Source organism: Mucor mucedo (genome assembly GCF_025094135.1).
Source record: "Mucor mucedo strain NRRL 3635 chromosome Unknown EV154scaffold_173, whole genome shotgun sequence".
NCBI lineage: Eukaryota > Fungi > Mucoromycota > Mucoromycetes > Mucorales > Mucoraceae > Mucor > Mucor mucedo.
This window is the reverse complement of record NW_026252457.1, coordinates 4,206-27,976: the sequence shown is the minus strand read 5'-3', so window position 1 is coordinate 27,976 and position 23,771 is coordinate 4,206. Positions and strand designations below refer to the sequence as shown.

The 23,771-nt window shown below is 36.8% G+C and overlaps 6 protein-coding genes and 1 non-coding gene across 7 annotated transcripts; 5 read left to right on the top strand and 2 right to left on the bottom strand.

Annotated features, from left to right (window-relative positions):
• The first annotated feature begins 217 nt into the window (after positions 1-217).
• Positions 218-694, top strand: EV154DRAFT_527962 (ribosomal protein L36-domain-containing protein). The gene has a single exon (XM_051603530.1). It carries the CDS (start codon positions 242-244, stop codon positions 464-466), a length of 225 nt encoding a protein of 74 aa, XP_051451752.1. The 5' UTR covers positions 218-241; the 3' UTR covers positions 467-694.
• On the bottom strand, positions 695-4,695 carry EV154DRAFT_527961 (WD40-repeat-containing domain protein). Its single transcript, XM_051603529.1, has 9 exons — positions 4,515-4,695; positions 4,289-4,460; positions 4,107-4,212; positions 3,038-4,052; positions 2,927-2,987; positions 2,787-2,866; positions 1,069-2,725; positions 847-1,009; positions 695-786 (listed from the first exon to the last, which is right to left on the bottom strand). The coding sequence occupies exons 1-9, from the start codon at positions 4,530-4,532 to the stop codon at positions 726-728; spliced, it is 3,333 nt and encodes a 1,110-aa protein (XP_051451751.1). The 5' UTR covers positions 4,533-4,695; the 3' UTR covers positions 695-725.
• Positions 4,696-4,987: 292 nt separating this feature from the next.
• Positions 4,988-8,321, top strand: EV154DRAFT_607120 (valyl-tRNA synthetase). Its single transcript, XM_051607592.1, has 4 exons — positions 4,988-5,240; positions 5,297-5,411; positions 5,473-5,695; positions 5,788-8,321. The coding sequence occupies exons 1-4, from the start codon at positions 5,082-5,084 to the stop codon at positions 8,264-8,266; spliced, it is 2,976 nt and encodes a 991-aa protein (XP_051451750.1). The 5' UTR covers positions 4,988-5,081; the 3' UTR covers positions 8,267-8,321.
• Positions 8,322-9,683, top strand: EV154DRAFT_473303 (uncharacterized protein). The gene is made up of 6 exons (XM_051597931.1): positions 8,322-8,530; positions 8,605-8,659; positions 8,720-8,777; positions 8,828-9,083; positions 9,142-9,312; positions 9,368-9,683. The coding sequence occupies exons 1-6, from the start codon at positions 8,476-8,478 to the stop codon at positions 9,607-9,609; spliced, it is 837 nt and encodes a 278-aa protein (XP_051451749.1). The 5' UTR covers positions 8,322-8,475; the 3' UTR covers positions 9,610-9,683.
• EV154DRAFT_527953 (uncharacterized protein) lies at positions 9,634-10,812 on the top strand (the record flags this gene model as incomplete). The annotated part of the gene is made up of 1 exon (XM_051603528.1): positions 9,634-10,812. A coding segment is annotated over exon 1 (799 nt), but the record flags the coding sequence as incomplete, so codon positions are not given.
• Positions 10,813-12,644: 1,832 nt separating this feature from the next.
• EV154DRAFT_t132 lies at positions 12,645-12,716 on the top strand. Its single transcript has one exon. It is a non-coding gene; the product is annotated as a tRNA-Gln (tRNA).
• A 5,107-nt stretch (positions 12,717-17,823) lies between these two features.
• On the bottom strand, positions 17,824-19,123 carry EV154DRAFT_607118 (uncharacterized protein; the record flags this gene model as incomplete). The annotated part of the gene is made up of 3 exons (XM_051607591.1): positions 19,085-19,123; positions 18,899-19,025; positions 17,824-18,845 (listed from the first exon to the last, which is right to left on the bottom strand). Exons 2-3 carry the CDS (start codon positions 19,023-19,025, stop codon positions 17,824-17,826), a joined length of 1,149 nt encoding a protein of 382 aa, XP_051451747.1. The 5' UTR covers positions 19,085-19,123.
• Positions 19,124-23,771: the final 4,648 nt, after the last annotated feature.

Genomic DNA, 23,771 nt, shown 5'->3' with positions numbered 1-23,771 from the left:
CTTACCTTATTTTTCATTATTAAATTCAAATAACCAGAAATAGCTCTTCAAATATAAATTATATTAGTTGGTAAAGGTTAAGTCGTATCACTTCAGGTTTATTACAGCTCAAGCATCTCTTTGACAAAGGTAAAGCATTTAAAAAGTCACATTTGATACTCCGTTTTTTTTTCTTGGATGGGGGGTATGACACCCTAGACAGGCAGATAATAAGAAGTGAAGCCTTTTCTTGTTATAAAAAATGTCCTTCTTAACAAAATTTGCAAAGACTGCATTCGGACAGTTCACCAGACAACAACAACCTACTTTAACAGCATGTAATCCTTCCATGCTTACAGCTGTTCGCACCATGAAGGTGAGATCATCAGTTAAGAAAATGTGTGATGGATGTGCAACTGTTAGAAGACGTGGAAAGCTCTACGTTACCTGCTCAAAGAACCCCAAGCATAAGCAACGTCAAGGTTAAACTCTTTTTTTTTTTACCACAACCGACATTTTCTTTTCATGGATTTGGATTCCTCTACTCTATATACTCCTTTTTCATTCACTTCCCGGAAAAGAAAAACTTTGCAGTCATCAACAACAACTCTATCATATACGCACCCTCCCCTTCCTTTTGTATCCCGAAAAATTGTATAGATAATAAAACGGAAAACGATTTTTTTTTATAGAAAAGATTATGTTTTATTAAAACAGGAAGAGTGTACTTTTTATATTTTGTAGATCTATTGAGAATATCGGATGCTTTGCAAACCAATACCAGTAATTGCAACATGAACTTGGCCACTACGAAGAGAATGAATCAGTTAAAGGGAAAAAGGCAGAGATAAAAAAAAATAGACTTACTTAAATGCAACAGCGTCCAATGCAGATGGATCAGGTACGTCCATATAAGCAGCATCTATCATGGTCAAGGACACGCCCTGGTCTTCAAGATCACGGATTTGCCACTTATTTAATCGTTGATCTGTAGATGTTGTGAAAATAACTTGATCAATGTACTTGATACCTATCCTTAATTTTTTTAGTTCTTAAGTCGTACTTTTTCTTCTAATTTTATCTTTATACCTGTCACCGATGAAGCATGTGCACTGGGAATTATAAAGGGTGGGCCAATAGGTTTAACACTTCCATGTTCCTGAATCTTTAAAATCGCAGCAGAAACTGCATTATCTTCACCGCCTGTCGTTACCAAAATCCTTCCGTCCTCCTTGTAAGGCACCGCCTCCAAAGCATTAACACCAGACATATGGGCACTGTAATGAAATACAGGTTCAGTTAATCGAAAAGCAGCCTTCGTAGGCTCCAACTCCAAAACTTCGTTCTTTTCAACTGCTGCATATAACTTATCATGAATATCCCACATGGCAACTCTTCCATCCGTAGCTGACGTAAAGAAATAGATATGACCGTTCAATGTTAAATGCGTGATTTGAAGGATACATTTGGCGTGCCATGTACCATCAGCCACAAGCGAGAATTTCCTTGAGACTTCATTAAATAACCAGAATCGTATCATGGCATCGGAATAGACAGCACCAATAATATGGAGACCTCGTTCCGCATCAATAGCAAATACACTGGTATCCATTATTCTAGATTCAATGTCTTTGCTTAAAGTATGACAAGAAGCGACTTCGAGACAGTTCAAATTAACCAATCCTGCAGATGTTTTGGGTGCCGTGGCTTCAATCTTCCAACACCTGAATTCCTCTAATCCACCGCTTGTAAATAACAAAGATGAGATACCTTGGCTATAATCAATATTCTTGATTACCGTGGTGTGCTTACGAATACTAACAAGCGTGCGATAACCACAAGCCGATCCAGGCATGTATTGTTGGATACGGAGGATGGTATCCTCGCCGCCTGTAGCATAGAGCATTGGTTGATGTCCATCGGCATCTGGGGGCAATAAAGGAAGGAAACGAAGCGCACGCACCTCACGTCCATGATAATTCCCTTGCAAAATGCTGTCTTTGAATCCCTCTGTGATGCTAGATGTATCACGGAAATAAGCGTAAAGCACCTCCTTACGAATAAAAGCAAACGATGACTTGTTTAACTTTGCATCTTCCAAAGCGTATCCCCAACGTCTATGTCCACCGCCACAATTGATGGCAAGCATGACAAAATTCTTTTGTTCATTATAGACAAATAAATTCTTACGGAAGAAACCCAACAGTAAGAGTTGACCGTCCATCAAAGTGGATCCTTCAAGTGTTCCCTTAGTCACTCGGTTTCTATAAAGTTTTTCGAGCACCATGTCATGACCAGAAAGCACAGTGTCCCCTTGGCTAGCAATTCCTAACTGGGTTTCTTCTACGTTTTCAGCAGCTTGCTGAGAAATTCGGAGTCGATACTGGATATAACATCCATCACGGCCAGTCGTCCAAAAGATGATACCATCGTTATCTTCTTCTTCGTCATCCATCACAACATCTTCTTCAGCGGCAGCTTCTGGAATCTCAATATCGTCCTGGGCTTTTTTAATCAGAACGCTGGTAATCGCTTGCTTTCCATGAGAGCGGCGTAACTGCAAAGAAGGTTTTATTAACTGGATGATATTTTCGGGTACATTTGTGTGATATGGTAAACGATAAATTAAAAGTGCTGATTCTCTGGATCCACAAATCAGGATATTTTCTTCCTCGGCAAAACCTAAAGACATAACAGTAGTTCTTTCCGCCGGCATTTCAAGATTGAATAATGTTCTGACTACGGGCTGTTTACAGATATATATTTTTTAGGGTCTATCAAAGATCTTTAAATTGACATTAACTTACCGTGGATGTTGTAAGGTCTAGTCGATGGAATAATACACTATCATTATAACCATTGGAAATAATATTTAAAATATTTTCATCTATAATATAGTTTAATACAAAAATTACTTTCCCTCCAAAAAAATTATATTCATTTTTACCGGCGGTTGATTCAATAAAAATCTCGAATAATTTTTGTTTGTGGGCGGGAATTTTGAAAGGCTGCAAAAAAGTCAGACTGGATCATTGAGCTACATACATGTCAAACTTACTTTAAATGCCTCAGTGGGGCTGATAAAGACAAGATCACCACGAATGTTACCCACGACAACAACCCGACCACATTCTGAATTCTTCATTATGGCATAATTCTTGTAGGATACATCATATTGCACTTCGATCCATTGATGTGGCAGAACTGTTGTATCGCATTTCAAAATATATCCCTCAGTAGTAGCAGATACGATCCAGCGATTCTTCACAATTACAAAATTACGAATATTATCTTTCCCTCTCTCTTTAGGCAACGGGAAGCTCACCAAATCATCTTCAGAATCAATCTTGTTGTTTTTAATGGATCCCAAGGACCATAACCGGATTCCCGAATCTTGTCCACCCGTAGCGACAATTTGATGTTCGGGATTGATTGCACAACTCCATACGTTTTTACTAGCATGTCCTTCCCAACAAGCAATACAGTCACCATTATCATCTTCCTCAGGATCTACTACCAATGTGTTCTTCCATACTCTACATGTCGAATCCTCTGAGATACTTACAAGGTATTCATCCACAAATTGACAATCCCAAATACGTGATGTATGTCCAAACAGCACGACGGGATCCTTTGTATCATCCTTTAACGGCCAAACACGGATCGTTCTATCATCCGATACACTTAGGATCTGACTTGCATCCTCGTTAAATCGCATACCAAAAATTACACCTTCGTGTCCTTTCAAATACTTATAAACGATAGAATCCTCATCTTCATTCCTCACGAGCGGTTTCCAAAGATGCACTTCGTTAAATACCGTGCCTGAGGCTACGATCAGTGTGGATGGTGTATGGCCATAGATCCTTGCTGAATATAAAATACATCTCACTTGGCATTGCACTGCATACAACAACACTGGCTCGCTGGTCTTTAAATCATACATTTCCATATCGTTGTGTCCATATACAAACGTCATTTTGGTGGGATACGTCTTTTCATCTTCCTCGTAAATCCATTGTGCATCCATAATCCAATCTTTGAAGGGTCCAAATGATTTATCAATAGTGATACTATACTACGGTTTAAGAATTGTGGTAACTTTATCATAAATATTAGGTGGATACCTTGCTTCATTTTGTGTGATCTTTAACTCGAGAAGAGAGAGATATTTCGATCCAAATACAGCTAGTCTTCTAATTTCCACATTATTTTCATAAGTGACATGAGGAGCTACAATAAACAGCTAAGCATTAAAAATTATATGTATATATATATATATATATATACGGCCGATAATATATTCTACCTAAAACAATGCGATGAATGCGATTAGCAGGCAAAATGCATTCAGTTGTCAATAATTGACCGGTTTGAACATTATAAACTTTCAAAAAGGGACCATGTCCTGCAAGCAAAATCGAATCATTATGAAACATTAGGCTGGTGACGATACCAGCATAAATGTCTTTTTTCAAAACCTAATTATTTAGTTAATGTTACTGCTTCATTATAAACTGACAAGTTGAACTTACGCTGTTTTGAAAAACCATTTTGAACAGTTGAGTCGAAGGATGAAGGTACACTTCCAAAGGAATAACTGTATGTGTTTTTAAGCCGTCAAAACAATTCAATTAAAAGGCCGCTGATACCCAACTTTGAAGGGTGGCTTATATTGAAATGAAGTGTGGTCTTGATTATGGAGATGAAGAATTGAAAACAAATAAAACCCTCATAATAAACTACGTGAATAATTGCCAGCACATAACTTTATCTCGGTTCCAAACAGGTACTAAATGTGGGGGGACCGGTGAGACACTATTGACTTGAAAATGAGTCATATTTACATTATTAAAAAGAAGGCCAATGTGACCAGAAAAGTACACGTATCAACCGCTCTAAAACGCTCAACAAATCAATTTGATATTTGCGTGATGACTCTTTTTGTGTCCGTACTTCACTTGCCTTTGAGGGATTGTTTGTCCGTATATCTTTTTTTTTTCTTTCTCTATGTGACCTTTTTTAAAAGCCAGTTGGTATATAAAAAAAAAGTTTTGTTTCTCAATAACCTTGCTCTTTTTTATAAACTTTTTTTTGTAATCATGTCCGAATTGAAAGAACAAAAGCCTGCTGCTGCACCCGCTGTTGCACCTGCTGCCGAACTTGACCCTGCCGCTGCTGCCAAGAAGGCTGCTAAGGATGCTAAAAACGAAGAAAAGCGTCTTGCCAAACAAGCCAAGTTCCTTGCTAAGCAAGCTAAAGTAATGACACTTACGTTCTACTTATCATTATACGTGTTTAACACTTCTGGCATTAGATAGACGAGGTTAAAAAGGCTGAGGCCGCCAACCCTGAAAAGAAGAAAAAGAAGGTTGTCAAAGCTGAACCTGCACCTGTTTTCGTCAACAAGACCCCCAAGGGTGAAAAGAAGGGTAAGATAAAATAATAATAGTGACAGTCTGTTCCCAAATTGTGAAACTTACTTTTCTTAAGACATGTCTGAGCCTATTGCCAGTGCTTATGATCCCAAGGCTGTTGAAAGTGCTTGGTATGATTGGTGGGTTAAGGAAGGTTTGTTCAAGCCTGAATTCGGTCCCGATGGAAAGCCCAAGCCTGAAGGTACATTTGTTATCCCTGCTCCCCCACCCAATGTTACTGGTTCTCTTCATATCGGTCATGCTTTAACCGTTGCCATTCAAGATGCCTTGGTTCGTTGGTAAATTTTACACTGATTTTATTTATTTCTCTGCGTGCGTGTGTGTGTGTGTGTGTGTGCATATCATTGATCAATACGAAATATATATTTAGGAACCGTATGTTGGGTAAGACAGTTTTGTTTAACCCTGGTACCGATCATGCCGGTATCTCTTGTCAATCTGTTGTCGAAAAGATGTTGTGGAAGGAAAGAGGAATCACTCGTCACGACCTTGGCCGTGAGAAGTTTATCGAGGAGGTATTTGCCTGGAAGGATAAGTTTGGTAATAAAATCTTCAGTCAATTTGAACGTCTTGGTGCTTCTTTTGATTGGGATAGAGCTGTATTCACTATGGACCCTAAGCCTTCTATGGCCGTCCGTGAAAACTTTATTCGTCTTCATCGTGATGGTATTGTCTACCGTGCTAACCGTCTCATCAACTGGTGTGTTCAACTCAATACCGCCTTATCCAACTTGGAAGTCGAGAACAAGGAAATCCCAGGTCGTACCTTGATGTCCGTCGCCGGTTACGATGCCAAGGAGAAGTTCGAATTCGGTGTCCTTAACGAATTCGCTTATGAAGTCGAAGGTACCAGTGAGCGTCTTGTTGTTGCTACCACACGTATTGAAACCATGTTGGGTGATACCGCTATTGCTGTCCACCCCGATGATAAGCGTTATACTCATCTTCACGGTAAATTTGTCGTCCACCCTTTCAACGAACGTCGTATTCCTATCATTACTGATGATATTGCTGTCGACATGGAATTCGGTACTGGTGCTGTTAAGATCACCCCTGCTCACGATTTCAACGATTATGAAGTCGGTAAGCGTCATGATTTAGAATTCATCAACCTCTTGAACGATGATGGTACTTATAACGCTAACGCTGGTCCTTATGCCGGTATGAAGCGTTTCCATATCCGTAACAAGATTATTGAGGATTTAAAGGCTAAGGGATTATTCGTTGGTGTAAAGGAAAACCCTATGACCGTCCCTGTTTGCTCCAAGTCAGGCGATATCATTGAACCATTGATGAAGCCTCAATGGTGGGTCAAGTGTCAAGGTATGGCTGAAAAGGCTATGAAGGCTGTCACCGACGGTGAGCTTAAGATCGCCCCCAAGATTTCTGAAGGTGATTGGTTCCGTTGGTTAGGTAACATCAACGATTGGTGTATTTCTCGTCAATTATGGTGGGGTCATCGTGTTCCTGCCTACTTTGTTAACATTGAGGGCGAAACTCATGATTCTATTGATGATGAGATGTGGGTCTCTGGCCAAGATGAAGCTGCTGCTCGTGCCGAAGCCGAACGTAAATTCCCTGGTAAAAAGTTCACTCTTGAGCAAGATCCCGATGTTTTGGATACTTGGTTCTCCTCTGGCTTATGGCCTTTCTCTATTCAAGGTTGGCCCGAGCAAACCTTTGAGATGGAGCACTTCTATCCTGCATCTCTTTTAGAGACTGGTTGGGATATTCTTTTCTTCTGGGTCGCCCGTATGGTCATGCTCGGTATTCAATTGACCGGTAAGGTTCCCTTTGCTGAGGTCCTTTGTCATGCCATGATTCGTGATGCTCACGGTCGTAAGATGTCCAAGTCTCTCGGTAATGTCATTGATCCCGTTGATGTCATTGAAGGTATTAGTCTCGAAGGTCTCCACAAGAAGCTTTATGAAGGTAACTTGGATCCTCGTGAAATTAAGAAGGCTGAGTCTGGTCAAAAGGCGGATTTCCCCAAGGGTATTCCCGAGTGTGGTACTGATGCTCTTCGTTTCGCCCTTTGTGCTTACACCACCGGTGGTCGTGATATTAACCTCGATATTCTTCGTGTCGAAGGTTATCGTAAGTTCTGTAACAAGTTATGGAATGCCACCCGTTTTGCTTTAATGAAGTTGGGTTCTGACTTCAAGCCTAACGCCTCTGCTGAACCTACCGGTCATGAATCTTTGGTTGATAAGTGGATTTTGGCCAAGCTTAACAAATGTGCTATTGATACCAATAAGGCTTTAGAAGAACGTAACTTTATGGGTGCTACCCACGCTGTCCATCAATTCTGGCTTTATGATCTCTGTGATGTCTATATTGAAGCTGTCAAGCCTATCTGTGATGCCGATACCACCGGTGATGAAGCCGCTACCACTCGTAAGGTTACTGCCCAGAACACCTTGTACACTTGTCTTGAGGCCGGCCTTAAGCTCATGCATCCCTTCATGCCTTTCGTCACTGAAGAGTTGTTCCAACGTCTTGAACGTCGTCCCGGTCAAGAAGTCTCTACCATTGTCAAGGCTAGCTACCCTGTTGCCAACAAGGCTTATGAGTTCACAGAAGAGGAGAAGTTATTCGATACCGTGTTTGAAGGTGTCAAGACTATTCGTTCTATCGCTGTTCAACTCAAGCAAAAGAAAGAAATTGTTGCATCGATTCAAGCCGCCGATGCTGATAAAACCAAGCTCTTTGAGTCTGAGAAGGATGTCATCGTTGCCTTGGCAAAGGGTGTTTCTCAATTAACCATTTTAGAAGCCAGCGCTGAAGCACCTACCGATTCTGAATCTGGTCCTGCTGGTGAGAACGTCACTGTTTACGTTCGCAAGTAAATGTATAAATAATCCCCACATATACACGTCTCATTTTCTTCTTTTAAAACTTATCAATAAAAAGCAAAGAAAAAAGCGTAAACTATAGATAAATAAGACTTATGTCGCGGACTTTGGTGTCCCGCGCGAAAATGGGGCAAGGGATATGAAAACAAAAACAAAATAATTTAGGTTTTTGTAACTCTTTTCTGTGTTTTTATAAATTGACCATGGCTCAACCCATTGCTAGAAGATTGCTTGTTGTTGGTGGTTCAGGATTCCTTGGTAAGACTTACACTGCACAAAAAGGAAGCTTGGCTGGCATGGCACTAAAAAAAAAGACATTGTTTGACATGTAGGCTCCCATATCTGTAAACTCGCTGCGAACAAGGGCTGGGAAACTGTGAGTTTAAGGTAAGGCAAAGTCAGTCGGGTATTCTTGTATAAATCAACCTTTTTCTAATTTGTTTACAGTCGAAGAGGAGAACCTGAACTATTTAAGCAATATGGTAAACCTGATTGGGCCGAAAAAGTAAGAAACTACAAAACAACAAGTACTTTATGATAATAACCAGTTATTAGGTTCAATGGGCTCAAGGTGACTCATTGGATCCAGCATCCTATAAGGATCTGATAAAAGACGTGACCAATGTTGTGCACACTGTTGGTATCTTAATGGAAAATGATTACAAAAACATTGCACAAGCACAAACTTTATGTGAAGCAGCCAGTGGTGTTCCTCGCATAATTTTGGGCATGAATGATCAAGGAAATCCTCTTGATCCTAAATCAAATGATCGCCCTAGACCTACCTACGAAATGATGAATAGAGATACAGGTAAGTTATATAAAATAAACATATGGGTATTTGGGTATTTAAACAGCAAAATTTCTAGCCACGACCATCGCTGACGAGGTGGCCAAATTAGATTCCATTCGCTCATTTACTTATATATCCGCATCCGACGTCTTTCCTTTAATTGATCCTCGCTATATCACAACAAAGAGAGAAGCTGAACGCTACCTTTTCAGACATGATGAATTTAAAACCGTTGTACTCCGTCCAGGTAATTACCACATAAAACCAGAAAAAAAAATGAAGGCTAATAAAGGCGTGAATAGGCTTTATGTATAATGTTCAAAGACCGTCTGCAGTGCCTATTGCTGGTGCACTTCAATTCATAAACGCAGTGACTAGTCCCTTTAAAAAAGGTATTGCAAGTTTGCCACTCGGTAAATTTATCACTACACCTCCTTTACAGACTGAGCAAGTAGCAAGGGCTGTTATTGCTGGTATTGAAACTGAGGAAGCTGGTATATTTGATGTAGAGGGTATTGAACAGTTAAGCCGTGTTACAATTTAAAGTTTTATGCTTGGGTGTGCGTGATCTTTTTTTTTTTTTTTTTTTTTTTTTTTTACATGAATATAAAGATGCATAAATTTTCTTTTTTCTTCACCTTTTTTTTTTTTCTATTCTTTTTATAAATGACCCCAATTATAGGCTATACGAGAGTACCTTTTAATACACTATCATCAAATCACTTAACTATAGCCCCTGTGAAGCAAATTTATCCTATTAAAAAACCTTCTGATCAAGAGACACAGCAAAGCACTCCTATTTCTAACAAGTTCAATGATCCCAAAGCAAAAAAACCACTCTATCATCGTATTTTTTCAAGGGAAATGAAGCGAGACGGCATCATCGAATTGATTATCGATAGAAAACAGATGACTAATAGAACGATTGGCACGCCAGATAGTAGAATTGTACATCAACCGAGGCGTACTAAAAAAAGCATTCGATATAACGTTTTACTTTCTATGGATTTAATCGGTGAGTATAGCTATGACACAATATCAGAGTTAAATGGAGCTTCAAGTGACGATGACATGCAGCGATTGATAGACTCCTTATCAAAGAGTTCACACGAAAAGTTGTCTCATTTTAGAAATATATTAAGCTTGTTGAAAAAGCTTCAAACTCAAAAGTCTTATCAGTTTATGGTTTGCACGGATAGATGCCACAAAAAAATATCGCTTTACTTTCCAGACACAATCTCTGCTTCAGTGGAACAGACATACATGTGGCTTAAATACACGATTGGAATAGATGTAAATATCTATAAAAATTGGGAATTGTCACCTGTTATAAAGAGAAATCAATTGACGGACGCTTTTGACGGTGAAAGATATTTTAAAGAGATACAAATGTTTATAAATCATGTGGATCTATTGATAGAATCAAATGGTCTCTTTTTTCATCATCAAATCAAGAACCAATTAGGTTAGCAGATTTAAATGGCGGCAGTCTTATGATGAATCGTTCTTGCAAATACACACACGCACACACATGTACAAGTACAAGCACACTTCATTTTTTTTTCTCGTTCTATAGCTACTCCTTATACTGCAAACGAATTACAATTATTCAATTATTTAATTATCATTACGTTTTTTAAATTTTTTTGTTATCTTTCAATTTTTTTTGAAATAATGCAAATTTTCAGTTAAAAAGTCAATAAATAAAAGATTGTAGATAAGTCCTCATTATCTTCCAAATTGAAACTTTTTATGTTTGTTGACTGAAAAAAAGTTGTTGGGACTAATAATTTTGGTTATCTTTCATAAAAATCGATCATTTGACATTCAAAACGACCACGATGCCAATCTTATCACGTATGAGAGTGTATATACGGGTATATTACCAAACCTTGCGTTTTGTTATCTAAAAGCATATATTGTAGCCTATGTTTTTCAGATTGACAAAATTACTCGATAGAGCTTAAAATGGAGAAGTAAAATGGAACACATAATACTTTCCACTAGTTTCGAGGAATATTACTTTGAGTGCAATCACCAGATTAAATATTGACTGTTGTTTACAAAAATATATATTTTAAAATGGATATCTTAAGTATATCAAGAGACGTATTCAAAAATTTTGACAATATGTGGTTGAGTAGGTTGTGGTAGCTTCTTGCATTTCTTTGTTGAGTACTTACTTGTACCTGCTTCTCATACCATTTTCTATTGCGGCAGGTATTTCAACTTTGTATTGACACATAGGGGTTGATTTGACTATTTGGGATTTTTTTGGAATTTGCAATGCGACAGATTGAGTTTAAGTAGTTCTGCCTAAAATTTATATCATCATAAAGATTTGGACGAACACTAGACGGTGATATAAGTAGTTGCAACCCACATAGGCGCCCTTGCTGCTATATGATTCAAGTAATTTGATAGAGGCTTTTTTTAAGTGGTCGTCGGAAATCATTATTGACTACAGTTGCAAAAAAAGGTTCCTTGTAATTTTCCCCGTCATTACTTCTTTTGGTAAACATTCAAGAAAACACATCCATTTATGTCCGACTTGCTTGTAGGTCCTTTTTTTTCTTTCTTTCGTCGAAGAATCTGGATTATACCTTCGTTTCTTTGTCTCTTTTCTCTGTTTTTTTTTTTTTTTTGCTCTGTGATTTCACTTTTCTTACTCTTTTTCCCAATAGATTGTGTGTCCCACTACACATAATCTAGTATCAGATATATATGCGAAACTTACGATCAATAGGATTTATCATTGTTTGTGGATAACTATTTCTGTAATGCTGGCTAATGACCATTTCGAAGGTGTTCAATACAATTTCGTGCACTTTGAGACATAATACCAAATACACAGGTGACATTCTATTTTTATGGAATAATAGGTATCTGTCAAGCTGAAACTGTCAATCCCCTTGCTTCTCTGTGCTGTATACGTAGAAAGCAAATGCTGTCATATATTATCAGGTGGTAAACGGTTCGCGAATTGTATTATCGGGTGACTACTACATCTAATAACTATCCTATACAAGATATGTTTTACCTGCAAAGAAAAGAACCTTCGAAACCACAGAGTTGGGGACAACACTTTCTTCAATATATTAATTTGCAATTTATATTCTGGAATAAGGACGTCTTAGATTCAAAAAATATGATGTATATTGCAGCACAAATGTGGGTCAGTGGTTAACGACTGCCCGTTTTTACTCAACTAAACAGTCAACGCGCCACATAGAACGTGGCTGTCTTCGTTTCGACGAAGACTTAATGATTTCTATAGGTAAAAAGTTTTACTTTTACATCTGGTCTGAATTTCTATTCCAAATTTCCATTTTTATATGGTCTGAAAAAGTAAACAAACGTCTAAAATTAATCTTGCTTTGTCTGAAAATGCAACATCGTTTGAATTCAAAGTTACAACTGTACAAGTAATCAAATATCTTTGATAATCCCTCTTCCACCCAGAATTCGGGTCATCACACTTTCTGACCAATAAAACAACTTACACGTGATTGTCACGTGATTTTTAAAACTACATTAGCACAAATTAAATTATAAATTATAATTTTATAAACATAAGTTGGTTGCATAGTGTAATGGTTATCATATCGGTCTTTGAATCCGGTGATCCGAGTTCGATTCTCGGTGCGACCTTTTTTATTTTTTCTTTGTTTTTTGCAATGACGTTCGAGTACAAATTATAAGATGTACATTTCATCATATTTTGTCTACTACTCTACTTTTATATATGTCATACTAGTTGTACAGTCAGACCAAACAAGAGCTTTTGTAACATTTTAGTGATGATAAATGAAGAATACGTAAAATATGACTTTACTTAATTTAATTGCGGTGGTGTTATCTTGATTCATAGAAACAACGGTATAGCAAGTGATGTAAATGGCAAAGTAGAGAAACGATGTTCATTGATTTCTATCATAATAGAATATATATCTGAAGAATGTCCTAAAATAACCTTTAAAAATAGTTAAAAAAGAGAGGAGAACTTAGTTCTTTGAAAAATAAAGTTAAAAAGACGTTTTGCATTCAATTCTAGTTAATGAAAACCATGCCCTATGTCAATATACTTAAAACACTAGTAGATATGCTGAATTCTTCAGTGTTTTTAACGTTTTTTTATAGATGATATCATATTCACCGAAAAAATTGGTGAAGCTACCCCCCTTTCAGGATTTCAGTTCACTAGATATTATACGTATTTTCATTTTTTTTTCGTTTTAATGTGATATGTTTTGTCTTTTGCATGAGCTAGTGTTTGGAACGAGGATTTAAACTCTCGGACGAGCTACAATCGTGTTTTAGCGTAAGCTCCGTCGAATGCTTTTTTTTTTTTTTGGAATGAAATCACTCGAGGTTACGGTACGCAGACTGTGCGAAGGAGTCGTACGCAGTGATATTCAACAGAAACCATAATTGTATTCAGCGTTTTCCTTGACGGTAAATTTTTTTTTGCGGGCCATCTGCAAAGAATGACTTTGTAAGAGATTCGTTACTCTATTTGTGGCCACGACCACATTTATATGTTTGTCAAAACAATTTTTATATGAATAAACGTTGTTTGCTTTTAAAAAATACTTCGGTCTTTATATCTGACTGAAAAGTAGTTTGTGCTGTATAATATTGATCTTTTACATTTCTGGATTTTCGGAAATTATTCGGCTGCTTATGTAGCTATTATTTTTCAATTTGCGATTATCATTAGATGATATTATGCCAGTAAATCTGCAAAGAAATTCCACTTTTTGCTTTTTTATACAGCTTTTGAATTCGTCTTAAGTTGCGGTCAGTTTAATAACATCAATTCGATAACATCCAATTCGAAAATTATAGTTGTAGTAATAAGAGCAAAATTTTTCTTTAATAGAACAAGTGTAAATTTCGTATTGTTTGTGTTTGTTTTCTAAATCCTTTACAGTAACACTTGAAAAAATTAAAAACAAAAGGATATAAGCAAATGTTTAAACAGTACTTCACAGATAGAAAATGTGAATTCTCTGTATAAATTAAGCACTAGCTTCAAGCATATGGTAGTAGCGCAAAAAAAGCTTTGTTTCAATATTAACATTGGAATAGTGCAGCGGATTTAAGGTCATTGTAGAGCTATCGGCTGAAAAATGGCATCGATGTTCTAGACATATCCCGAGGAAGCTATTTGTGATTACTACTGATGTATTTTTTTATTTGCTTTTTCGGTAATATGTTAACTGGTAGAACAAAAGAAAAAAAAAAAAAAAAAAAAAAAAAAAAAAACCCAGAATGGTATAGAAAACTATATATTGTTGCCATCCTATTAATTGAATGCGGATTTATATTTCAACAAAGCTTTTGGTCAGATCTATCTGGTTTATCATAAATGCATTTTAATTTAAGACGATCGTTTTTGACGGCTATTTATGAGAGATTATTTATTGAAATAAATGAACCAACTAAAAGAAATGCAATCATATGAATAAAAGTTAAAAAGGAACAGGAGGGGGAAAGACTTATTACCAAGTTGGTATGAGTGAATTGAATAAAATAAGACGACAAAAGAAACTACAACTAAAACAAAATAACACACAACTACACTTCATAGCATACAGTTAACAACCGCTTGATGTCAATGCCAATGTCAAGACTTACCAGTGTATTGAAAATTAAAGAAGAAAGATAAAATAAAGAAGGGAGACGATAATGCTCTCGCATACAACGTTTTATAGTTAGAGGTGAGAGCATGGAACAAAATCAAAAAAGGGAAGTTTTAAAAAAAGGACAAAATCACGTTACTTCAAATCATTTTTTCTATTTTTTTAAATCACGTTTTTAATGACGTCCTAATAGTATCCTCTATTCAATGATCGTGCAACATTATCTTATTTCTATTCAGACAATTTATTCAGACAATTTAGAAATGTTCGTGTAATTAATTTTAGCACAATGACAAGATGATTTTATTCAGACTCTCTTTTTACTCAAGCAGCAATAATGCTTTTTTTCTGATGTAGTTGAGTTCTTCAGCTACGCTGTGCTGTTAAAATTATCATCACCTATCCCTACTCCGTTATTATAATGACTAAAGGAGATGCAAGATAAAAGTGTTGATGAATTATGCGAAAGGATCAATGTCAATATTCACAACTGTGTTGTATTCTGGTGTAGAACCCTCCCTGAACGCTTTAATTTTTGCTTGGACCAAGAGTTTTATCAGAAAGTTGGTCTTAGTACCAAAGAGGAAATTAAAAATAGTTTGATGTGCTTGCGAGGGCCCTCATTAGAATTTCCTCCGCTTTTAGTTACTGTCACTGTAGACTTTTGTAAACTATAGAATTACTACATCTTCTTGCTGAAGCCCGTCGTAGACTCTTTACTCTTTTACATGTAAGAATTGTAATAAATCAAGGGGTAGTTTGATTTATAAAGAAAAAAAAAATACTTTTAAAACTTTTTTATTATCAAAGTTAATATAAGCATGCCCTAAATTCATAATTGAGGTAAGTTTTTGCAAAAATAAAATATAGTCTAAATTAGTCTAAAAACTTAGAATTCAAGGGCAGGATATTTCATGATGCTTCGACATATTTCATTAATCTAATCCATATCCTTTTTCTATTACTTGACACAGTAAACGATACAAAGTCTTACAAATTTGATTTTTTTTCATTGAAAAAAAAGGGGGGGGGGACTCAGAAAGTGAAAAATATATAGAGTTACACCAACATTTTTGCAAACTTAAATTTTAATTCTGGAACCTCCTATTGTCTAAATCCGTACTAGCGCTATATCAGCGGTATTGATCCTTTTACTTCTCGCTTATTGTTTCTGTCATTTTGTGCAAATCGATGAAGATTTATAAATAAAAACAAGAAAATTATCAAACTTGCAAAAATTAAGTAAGGCTTTAATAAACAAATAAAAGAGGGTCTTTATAAACACGTTATTTTTAGACATTAATAACAGATGGGCTAATGACGGTCGTGGGTAGATTTATCCAGATAATACTCGGATGTAATGATTCCGTATAGAAAGGCCATAATGAGATGTCAATAACAATAATAATAACATTCATTCTTCAACTGCGTATATCTTGTAGCACAATAATCAGGGAAAATTGTAGTTCATAATAAGGATAGCTGTGGCACCTCAATGTGGCTGATGTTATTTTCATATGTTTTCATATCAATGTTATTATTTAAATGTATGTCTTATACTTGTATGAAGATAAGATCAAGCCTGTCCATAAAGTAATTGATCATTATTTGATATAAAGTATTGATAAGACTTATATTTAGGATTATCAAATGGAAGATTTAAGAAGTGTAGATAAAGTCATATATTAAGTGTATAGCCTCGACCACGACAATCACAACAAATGACTTAGACAAGAGATGTGTCACAAATTGTTTCGGCACTAAAACTATAACAAAGTAAAGCTCATAATTTTATACAATAACCTTGGACAAATAGTAAAGGAGTTGAGCATCGTCTCTTTTGTTTAGAAAACCCTAACTGAACAACTTAAAATTATTTTGGGTTCCTAATACTATGTAGATGAAACTGAAATATTTGCCTTTTTTTTGTTTGTTTAAAGGCAACAAATAATATATGTCAAATTGGGATGTTTGTTAAGATTAAATTGTAACTTGAAGCACAAATATTGACACATTTAATTTTTAAATAGTAGAAGGATGCTAATTGGCAGCCTTTATATCAAAATTCCTCTTGGTACAATTACAGGACAACGTTCTATTTGAATTATAAAACAAATTGCCGTTTATTTGAAATCGATCAATTTTATTTATTTGAATAAAAGGAACCTCATGTAGCTTTTCGTCTCAGACGCGTATTTTGACCTTTTTATTGGAGTAATTACCAGATGGGACCAGATGGATCGGAATGCCTGAGCATTTTTTCCAAATATTCGGCAAGTGTTTTGTTTATAGCGCTTAAAACGAGAAAATACTTTTTTGGTCCACCACTCGGTCCACTCAGATTGGGATACTGCGTAAAGCTACTCAAAGTTTTTGTGTTATAAGGATTGACTTCTTCTTCCCAGTCCAAGGCCTCATTTCCGTTCTCGTCAACAATGTCCCCCTGACCATTTTCAAAGGTAAGTTATCCAGTGATTGAATGCATGTTGAAAGTTTTTAAAAAGTAAACCCAAATTGGCCAAGAAACCGCGCAAATATTATTCTTTTAAAACGCAAAATGAAATTCAGAATGACGCATGATTTAAATGGTCAAACTTCCGAAGGAATTTTCCGTGTACCTGGAGATGCAAATTAATTTTTAGAAATGCGCAAGTTGGCCAATAATATTTACGCGAATTGAGATTTAGAAGTGCGCAAATATTATTAAAGCACGCAAATTGGTACCGTGAGCACTGTCCGAAAGAAAAAGGGGTACATATAGTTATTTAAAGCGTGGGTAAAATCATGGGCTAGTTTGTGCTCACTTGGTATTATTGGCTGTATTTACTAAGGACTGATGAGCCTTATCAGTGTAACCAATCTACTATTCGAAATGAGATATTCTTCTAGGATATCTAGTGACCCTGAGTTGTAGATGTATAAGTCAGGATATTTTATATGGTGTTATTTTTTTACGAGTGTTATGATTTTATGTACCTGTCAATCAAGGATCGACGGAATAATTTTATATGCAATCTTATATGTTAAATAGTGCGATTTTAGTACGCCATTGGCATGTTTTATCATCATAAAAGTAAAAATAAAAGGATCAATGTAATTTTTATAAAAAAGTTTTATTTCAGTCTCTTTGCGTTAGCGTCCGCAAATGGGCATGGACGCTTGTAAAGGGTGAGACGTCTTTCTCTCTCCCCCGATACAACCTCTTCACCTAACGAAGACACAAGCTCTCCGGTATTGGTTAATCCCAATTGGGGACCAACCGACCGGATTTGGGCAATCCATTCCGGGTGGAAAGCGCAGGTCCTCAATTTCTCCAGCATTGGAGTTCCTTGCTGAAAAAGATCCAGTTCCTTTTCCCAAGCTGGTTCCCGAATCTTGATTAGCTTATCGCAGCTGTACTTTGACAGCAATCCAAATCCACTAAATTGAAAAATAGAAAGTACTTTCAACCCTCTACGACCAAGCAACATTATCTTATACTGCTGATCAACAGAGATATGGGAGACCTCCGCCATACGATATACTTTTTGTTCTCTTCTACTAAGAGCATCATAATGTTTAGCGTACATAATAGCAGATACCCACCTTATGATATTAACTGACAAATGCTGATCATTACACCTTTTGTACATGTCATAAGCTCCGCCACAATCGGTTGACCCACACACGACCATCGTCAGTGATACCATTTTTGGAGGTTGCGCAGCAAAGAACCGGATTGACTCTTCGACTTCAGCATAATCAGGGAGTTTAGTCACCGCAACCACAGCTACAACAGAAACGTTATCGATTGTTTCATCAAGAGACTCAGACATGGTGGACTCGATTATTTCATCAAGAGACTCATACATGGTAGACGTGGTCGTAGGTGTAGCGGTGGTGGAAGGTACAAGGGCAAGTGTGGTGATTGGTGTGGTGGTTGGTGTAAGGGCATGTGCGGTGACAGGTGTGGCAGTAGGAGGAGAGTCAATGGTGGCGTTGGAGGAAGTGGCAGTGTTAGGTGTAGCAGTAGGGGAAGGGGGAGGTGTGGTGGTCGAATAAATAACAGGCGATGTATTGTCGGGTAAAAATTCGGCAGTGTCTAAAAGGCCTTCAGCCACCTCCAAAGGGGAAGCAAAGGTTACGACTCGGTTTCCTAGTAAGAAGGATTAATATTCCAAAACAAAAAAAATGGGGTTATTCAATTACTTTGCCGGATCTCGTTATCGATTTCTTCATCATAGACACCTCTTGCAACTTGCTTGAAAAACTGCAAAATTTTCTTTAGTCCAAGTTTAATCAACATTTGTTGTACATCAACGGGAATGGTATTCATCTATCCATCTGTTAAAATTTTGTTGTTGCTTTTTTTTTTTTTTTTTTTTTTTTTTTTACCTTTGAAATGTTTATATTTTGTAAGAAAAGGAAACTGTCAATATTTTGTTCCGCGTACTTTTTGTACATCTGGCGTTATTTAAGTTTCAGTCACAAGTCCGCATCTCAGGGGCTGTTTGATAAGAAAAAAGCGTGAACTTTTCTCTTTGACACCACTCTCATTCTTCTTTACTTCTTTGAAGAGCTGCCGCATCAGTTCAGTGTAAACAAGGATAAAAAACACAATAAAACCTTAAACACCATGCTGTAAATAGGCTGTTACATCGCCAGTCTGCTGAAATAGAATCATAAAAATACTTTTTGTGATGTTTTGATATAGGCATATAAAAAAACAGAATAAAAAAAAACAAGGAATGAGTCTCTATTCATCTTTATCTAAGTTACGGATGGAAATTTATTGCAAAAGGGAGGGCGCTTTCTATATCAAAACATGTGAGAGATTGTATCTGGGAAAGAATAGCCAGTGGCTTGTTTTCATCTTCCGAAACATGCTAATTATGCATTGTCTTAGGTCAATTACGAGTGACCTGTTTTTATTGTTTTTATGTTACGGCAAATTCATACGAATTCCATCAGTTTACTAATTGTTAAAGTCGCCAAATGATTTTTAAAGAGATAAATAAACGTCCACATAACATGATAAAATGTATTTATATTATCTCCTACGAGTGTATATATAAAAGTTTGCCCAATCGACAATCATTTGATCCAGCCGTATGTATTTATGACTCGGGCGGAACTTTGATTAAGAAGGCCCCATAAAAGAATAAATATCACAATCACATTTAACACAGAGATAACACACCTCAACCGGCTTATATTTTGACAGTTTACAAATGCGTATGTTCCTGTTGACCACACATAATTCAACTCCAAATACGAAATGGAGGTGCTGGAACCAGACGTTTTGCAGGGACTTGACTTAATTATGTACGTGTTCTTTAGTTTTTCATACAATGTTGATGTGTGCTGTCTCTGTTTTTTAGCACTGCCCGTCATACTTAGGTAAGGTGGTTTAATATATATATATAAAAAAAGGGGAAAAACTGCGTCGATTAAACACATACTTATTGGTGAACGTCGTTATTCATGGAAACGGAAAAGGTATCGGAGCGTTTTATTTCCGTGTTGGTTTAGCCTTTTGTTGAATTTACGCTTGTTGCATGTCTTCTTGGTGAATGATTAAAAATGAGCACCTAGAATTTTCTCCAAAATACTGAAAAGGTGGAATATATGACCTGAGGTGTAGCTGAAGCCGTTTCACGTCATCAAGTCGGACAAGCGTATTCATCGGTCACAGCATAAGGAGTGCCATGGTCTAGAAATTAAACGCTGCGTTTTCTTCTATGATTGTACGACGTGCAAAAAACGCGTAATGAGTAACCATCATCCCAAGAGAGCATGCTATATCTTCTTACAAAAGGCGTTAGAGTAAGTTTACGGTTTTTGCCTCTACGATAGACACATTAATCTTTTAAAGTGACAAAGACATTGTGCTTTAGTCATATCTGGGTAATGCAAAGATTTTGATTAAAAAAGCTGATAAGACTGCTTGATGTCTTAGGCCGTTCCCAAGCAAATTCTTCGCGTTTTGGGAACAAAAACATTTCGCTCAAAATAGTAATTTAAACTTTAAAAAAAAAACTTACCAGCCAAAATTTATGGGGGGTTGGGCATTTTACAAATTAGTGATTTATTCAAAAAAGTAAAAACAAGTGTGACATGACTTAAAGCATTATTGGTAATTACTAAACTAGCATGTCTAATTTACTGGTATATAGGCCACATTGCTATCCTGAGTATAGTATAGTTATAAGCTAGTACTTATACTGGGGGGTGCTATTCTTTTTTACAAATTGAGTGATTTGTTTTTGGGAACGGCCTTACTCTTTACTGCCCTTCTTGTGATTGCAACCCAGCCTTTTTCTGCTCGTCAGATTTTTTACATTTTAACTTGTGGGACTCGCTTGTTGAGCGACTCTGATATTTCTTTCCAGTTTTGGTCCCCTTTGAGTGGAATACAGCTTGCCCAGTAGGGTAAATTGGCATGAATTTTAAAATTTGAATAGCCTCAGGCAGACAAATCTGTTTTGTCTACTTCCCTATATGTTTTCTATTTACGTTTATCACGAATTTTCTATATGATATAGCTTTCTTTAGGTACTAATGTATAAACCATTTTTAATACAAATGCCATATTGTCGTATAATATTTACCATTATATATGCTTTTTAGTCATATACGTTCTTTTCATGGCTGATAATAGCAATTTGAAGGTAAAATATCCAAGTAAAATCTACATTACCAGCATTTTACGCTTGTCAAAAGGCGTCAATTTTTTACTGCCATGTGCCAGTAGGTGTCTAAATTTTGTAAGGAAATTAATTATTCGACCTGTTTTACATTGTTCTTATTCAATATTGAGCAACTGTAATATAGTTGATACGTTTATATACGATTGGTATCAAGTGTCGTGATTGAGGCTATATACTTAATATATGACTCTATCTACACTTCTTAAATCTCCCATTTGATAATCCTAAATACAATTCTTATTGACACTATATGTTAAATACTGATTATTCACTTTAAGTACAGGTTTGATCTCATATCATCCTTCATACAAGTATAAGACATACATTTAAATAATAACATTAATATGAAAACATATGGAAATTACATCAGCCACATTGAGGTGCCACAGCTATCCTTATTAAGAACTACAATTTCCCCTGAATATTGTGCTACAAGATATACGCAGTAGAAGAATGAATGTTATTGTTATTATTGTTGACATCTCATTATAGTCTTGTTTTTATTCTTAATTCGTCATTATCACTCTCGAACTTCTTATTGATTCAACTATAAATAGCACCTGTTTATCAAATTGTATCTAGTCTTTCCCAAAAAAAAAATATAACCTTCAACGTATACATATTGCCATGAACCACGTCACTAATTCTCAACCTGATCAAGATCTCCAACGAGACCTTGAACTTAGACTCGAGCTTGAACGTAACAGCCAAGTTATTGTTGCCGAAAGAAGAGTACAACGCCCTAGAAACACCGAAAAGTTATATACTCTTAGACAAGCTGAATGGAAGGTAGGAAAAAAAATTACCATTACAGTATAAAATTGCTAAAATCATACACTTAAACCAGACCTGGTGTATTAATCAAGGATTCTCTGATGGAGTTTTGGTCAACGACAGTAAGCTTAGCTACTTCCTGAGAGAATTCATTGTCAAGCGTGGTCGCAAGAACAGAGCAAATCCGGATGGAACACCCATTCCATTGGGCCGCGAGTCTATTTACAGTTACGTTAAGGCATGCATGGATCTCGGTGCCAGTCAACATGCTTTAGGATTCATGACCGAAAAGCCAGTCAGAGGACCTTTGGTAATCGCTTTCTTGGAGACTTTGGACAAGAAGGAAACAAAAAGAAAGAGAGAAAGTCATCATGATCGTGGTGTCAATACTTTGAACGATTGCTACACGAGAGAACAATACCTTGCTGCTTGTTGCTATTTCATGCGACAAAATTCCACTTTTGGCACAAGAAATCGCCTTTTGTTTATGATCAGTCATGCAATGCTTTTGCGAAGTGAAACGGCTTTGGGTATGCAACTGGCCGACCTGCTCCAAAACGAGCTTAACGACCAAGGCGTTTCGCAATGTATAGCCTTGGTTGCTACAATCACTTTTGGTAAGACCAATCAGGATGGAAAAACCGAGTATGGATCGGCTCTTCGCCACAACAATGTTGAACTTTGTCCAATTGGTGCTCTTGCAGTACACCTTTTCTCTCGGTTCCATTTTGAAAATGAAACTTTTCCCGACTTTTCGAGCCGTAAGAGCTGGTATGACACCTACTTGTTTAATAAGAAAGGCAGCAAGGAATGCATTACCTATGATGAGCAGGTTAAAATTTACAAGGAGGCATTTGAAGAGATTGGTATCAACTCGTCCAAGGTCACTCACATCAATCGAAAGAGTGCCCTCAACATGATGAGCAACCAAAACGTTCCAAGTGACCAACAGCGTATGGCGGGTAGATGGAGCAACGATCGTATGGTGGGGTCGTATGTGGTGACGTTGCCAGTACAAGCAATTAAAGTACTTGCTGGCTTTACTGTTCGTGATGGCGATTACTTCTTGGCCAGGTCTGTAGCGGTTCCTCCTGTTGGACTAGAGAAGTCAATCTTCCCTGAGATTGAGGCCTGGCAGGCAAAGTTCGATGCCAAGGAGATTGAAAAGGACATCGCTGGTACGAATTTTTTGATGTTGATGCGCTACTTGCGTAGAGTTCTTTTACAGGTAAAATAACAATAACTTTATTTCATAATTACAGCACTAACTTTTAAATCTTTTTGCATTAGGACTCTGTTTTATTGAAGCAAAAGTACCCGGATAATTATCTTTGGACATGTCCAGTATTTGCAACCGAGGAATACTCCCAGTTCGAACGTCAGTCGTTAGCGTCAATTTTGGAGGACAATCAAAAGTTCTCCATCAATCATCAACTGGAGAACCTAATGCCAGAGGTTGCGAACACAATGAAGACCGGCTTCAACTCTTTGGCGACATCATTGAAAGTTATACAAGCTCAAATTGACAGCATTGAAAACAAAGTGAATTCAACCGCTAGTGCCCAACAAAGCGACATGAGAGCCGTAACCGGTAACAT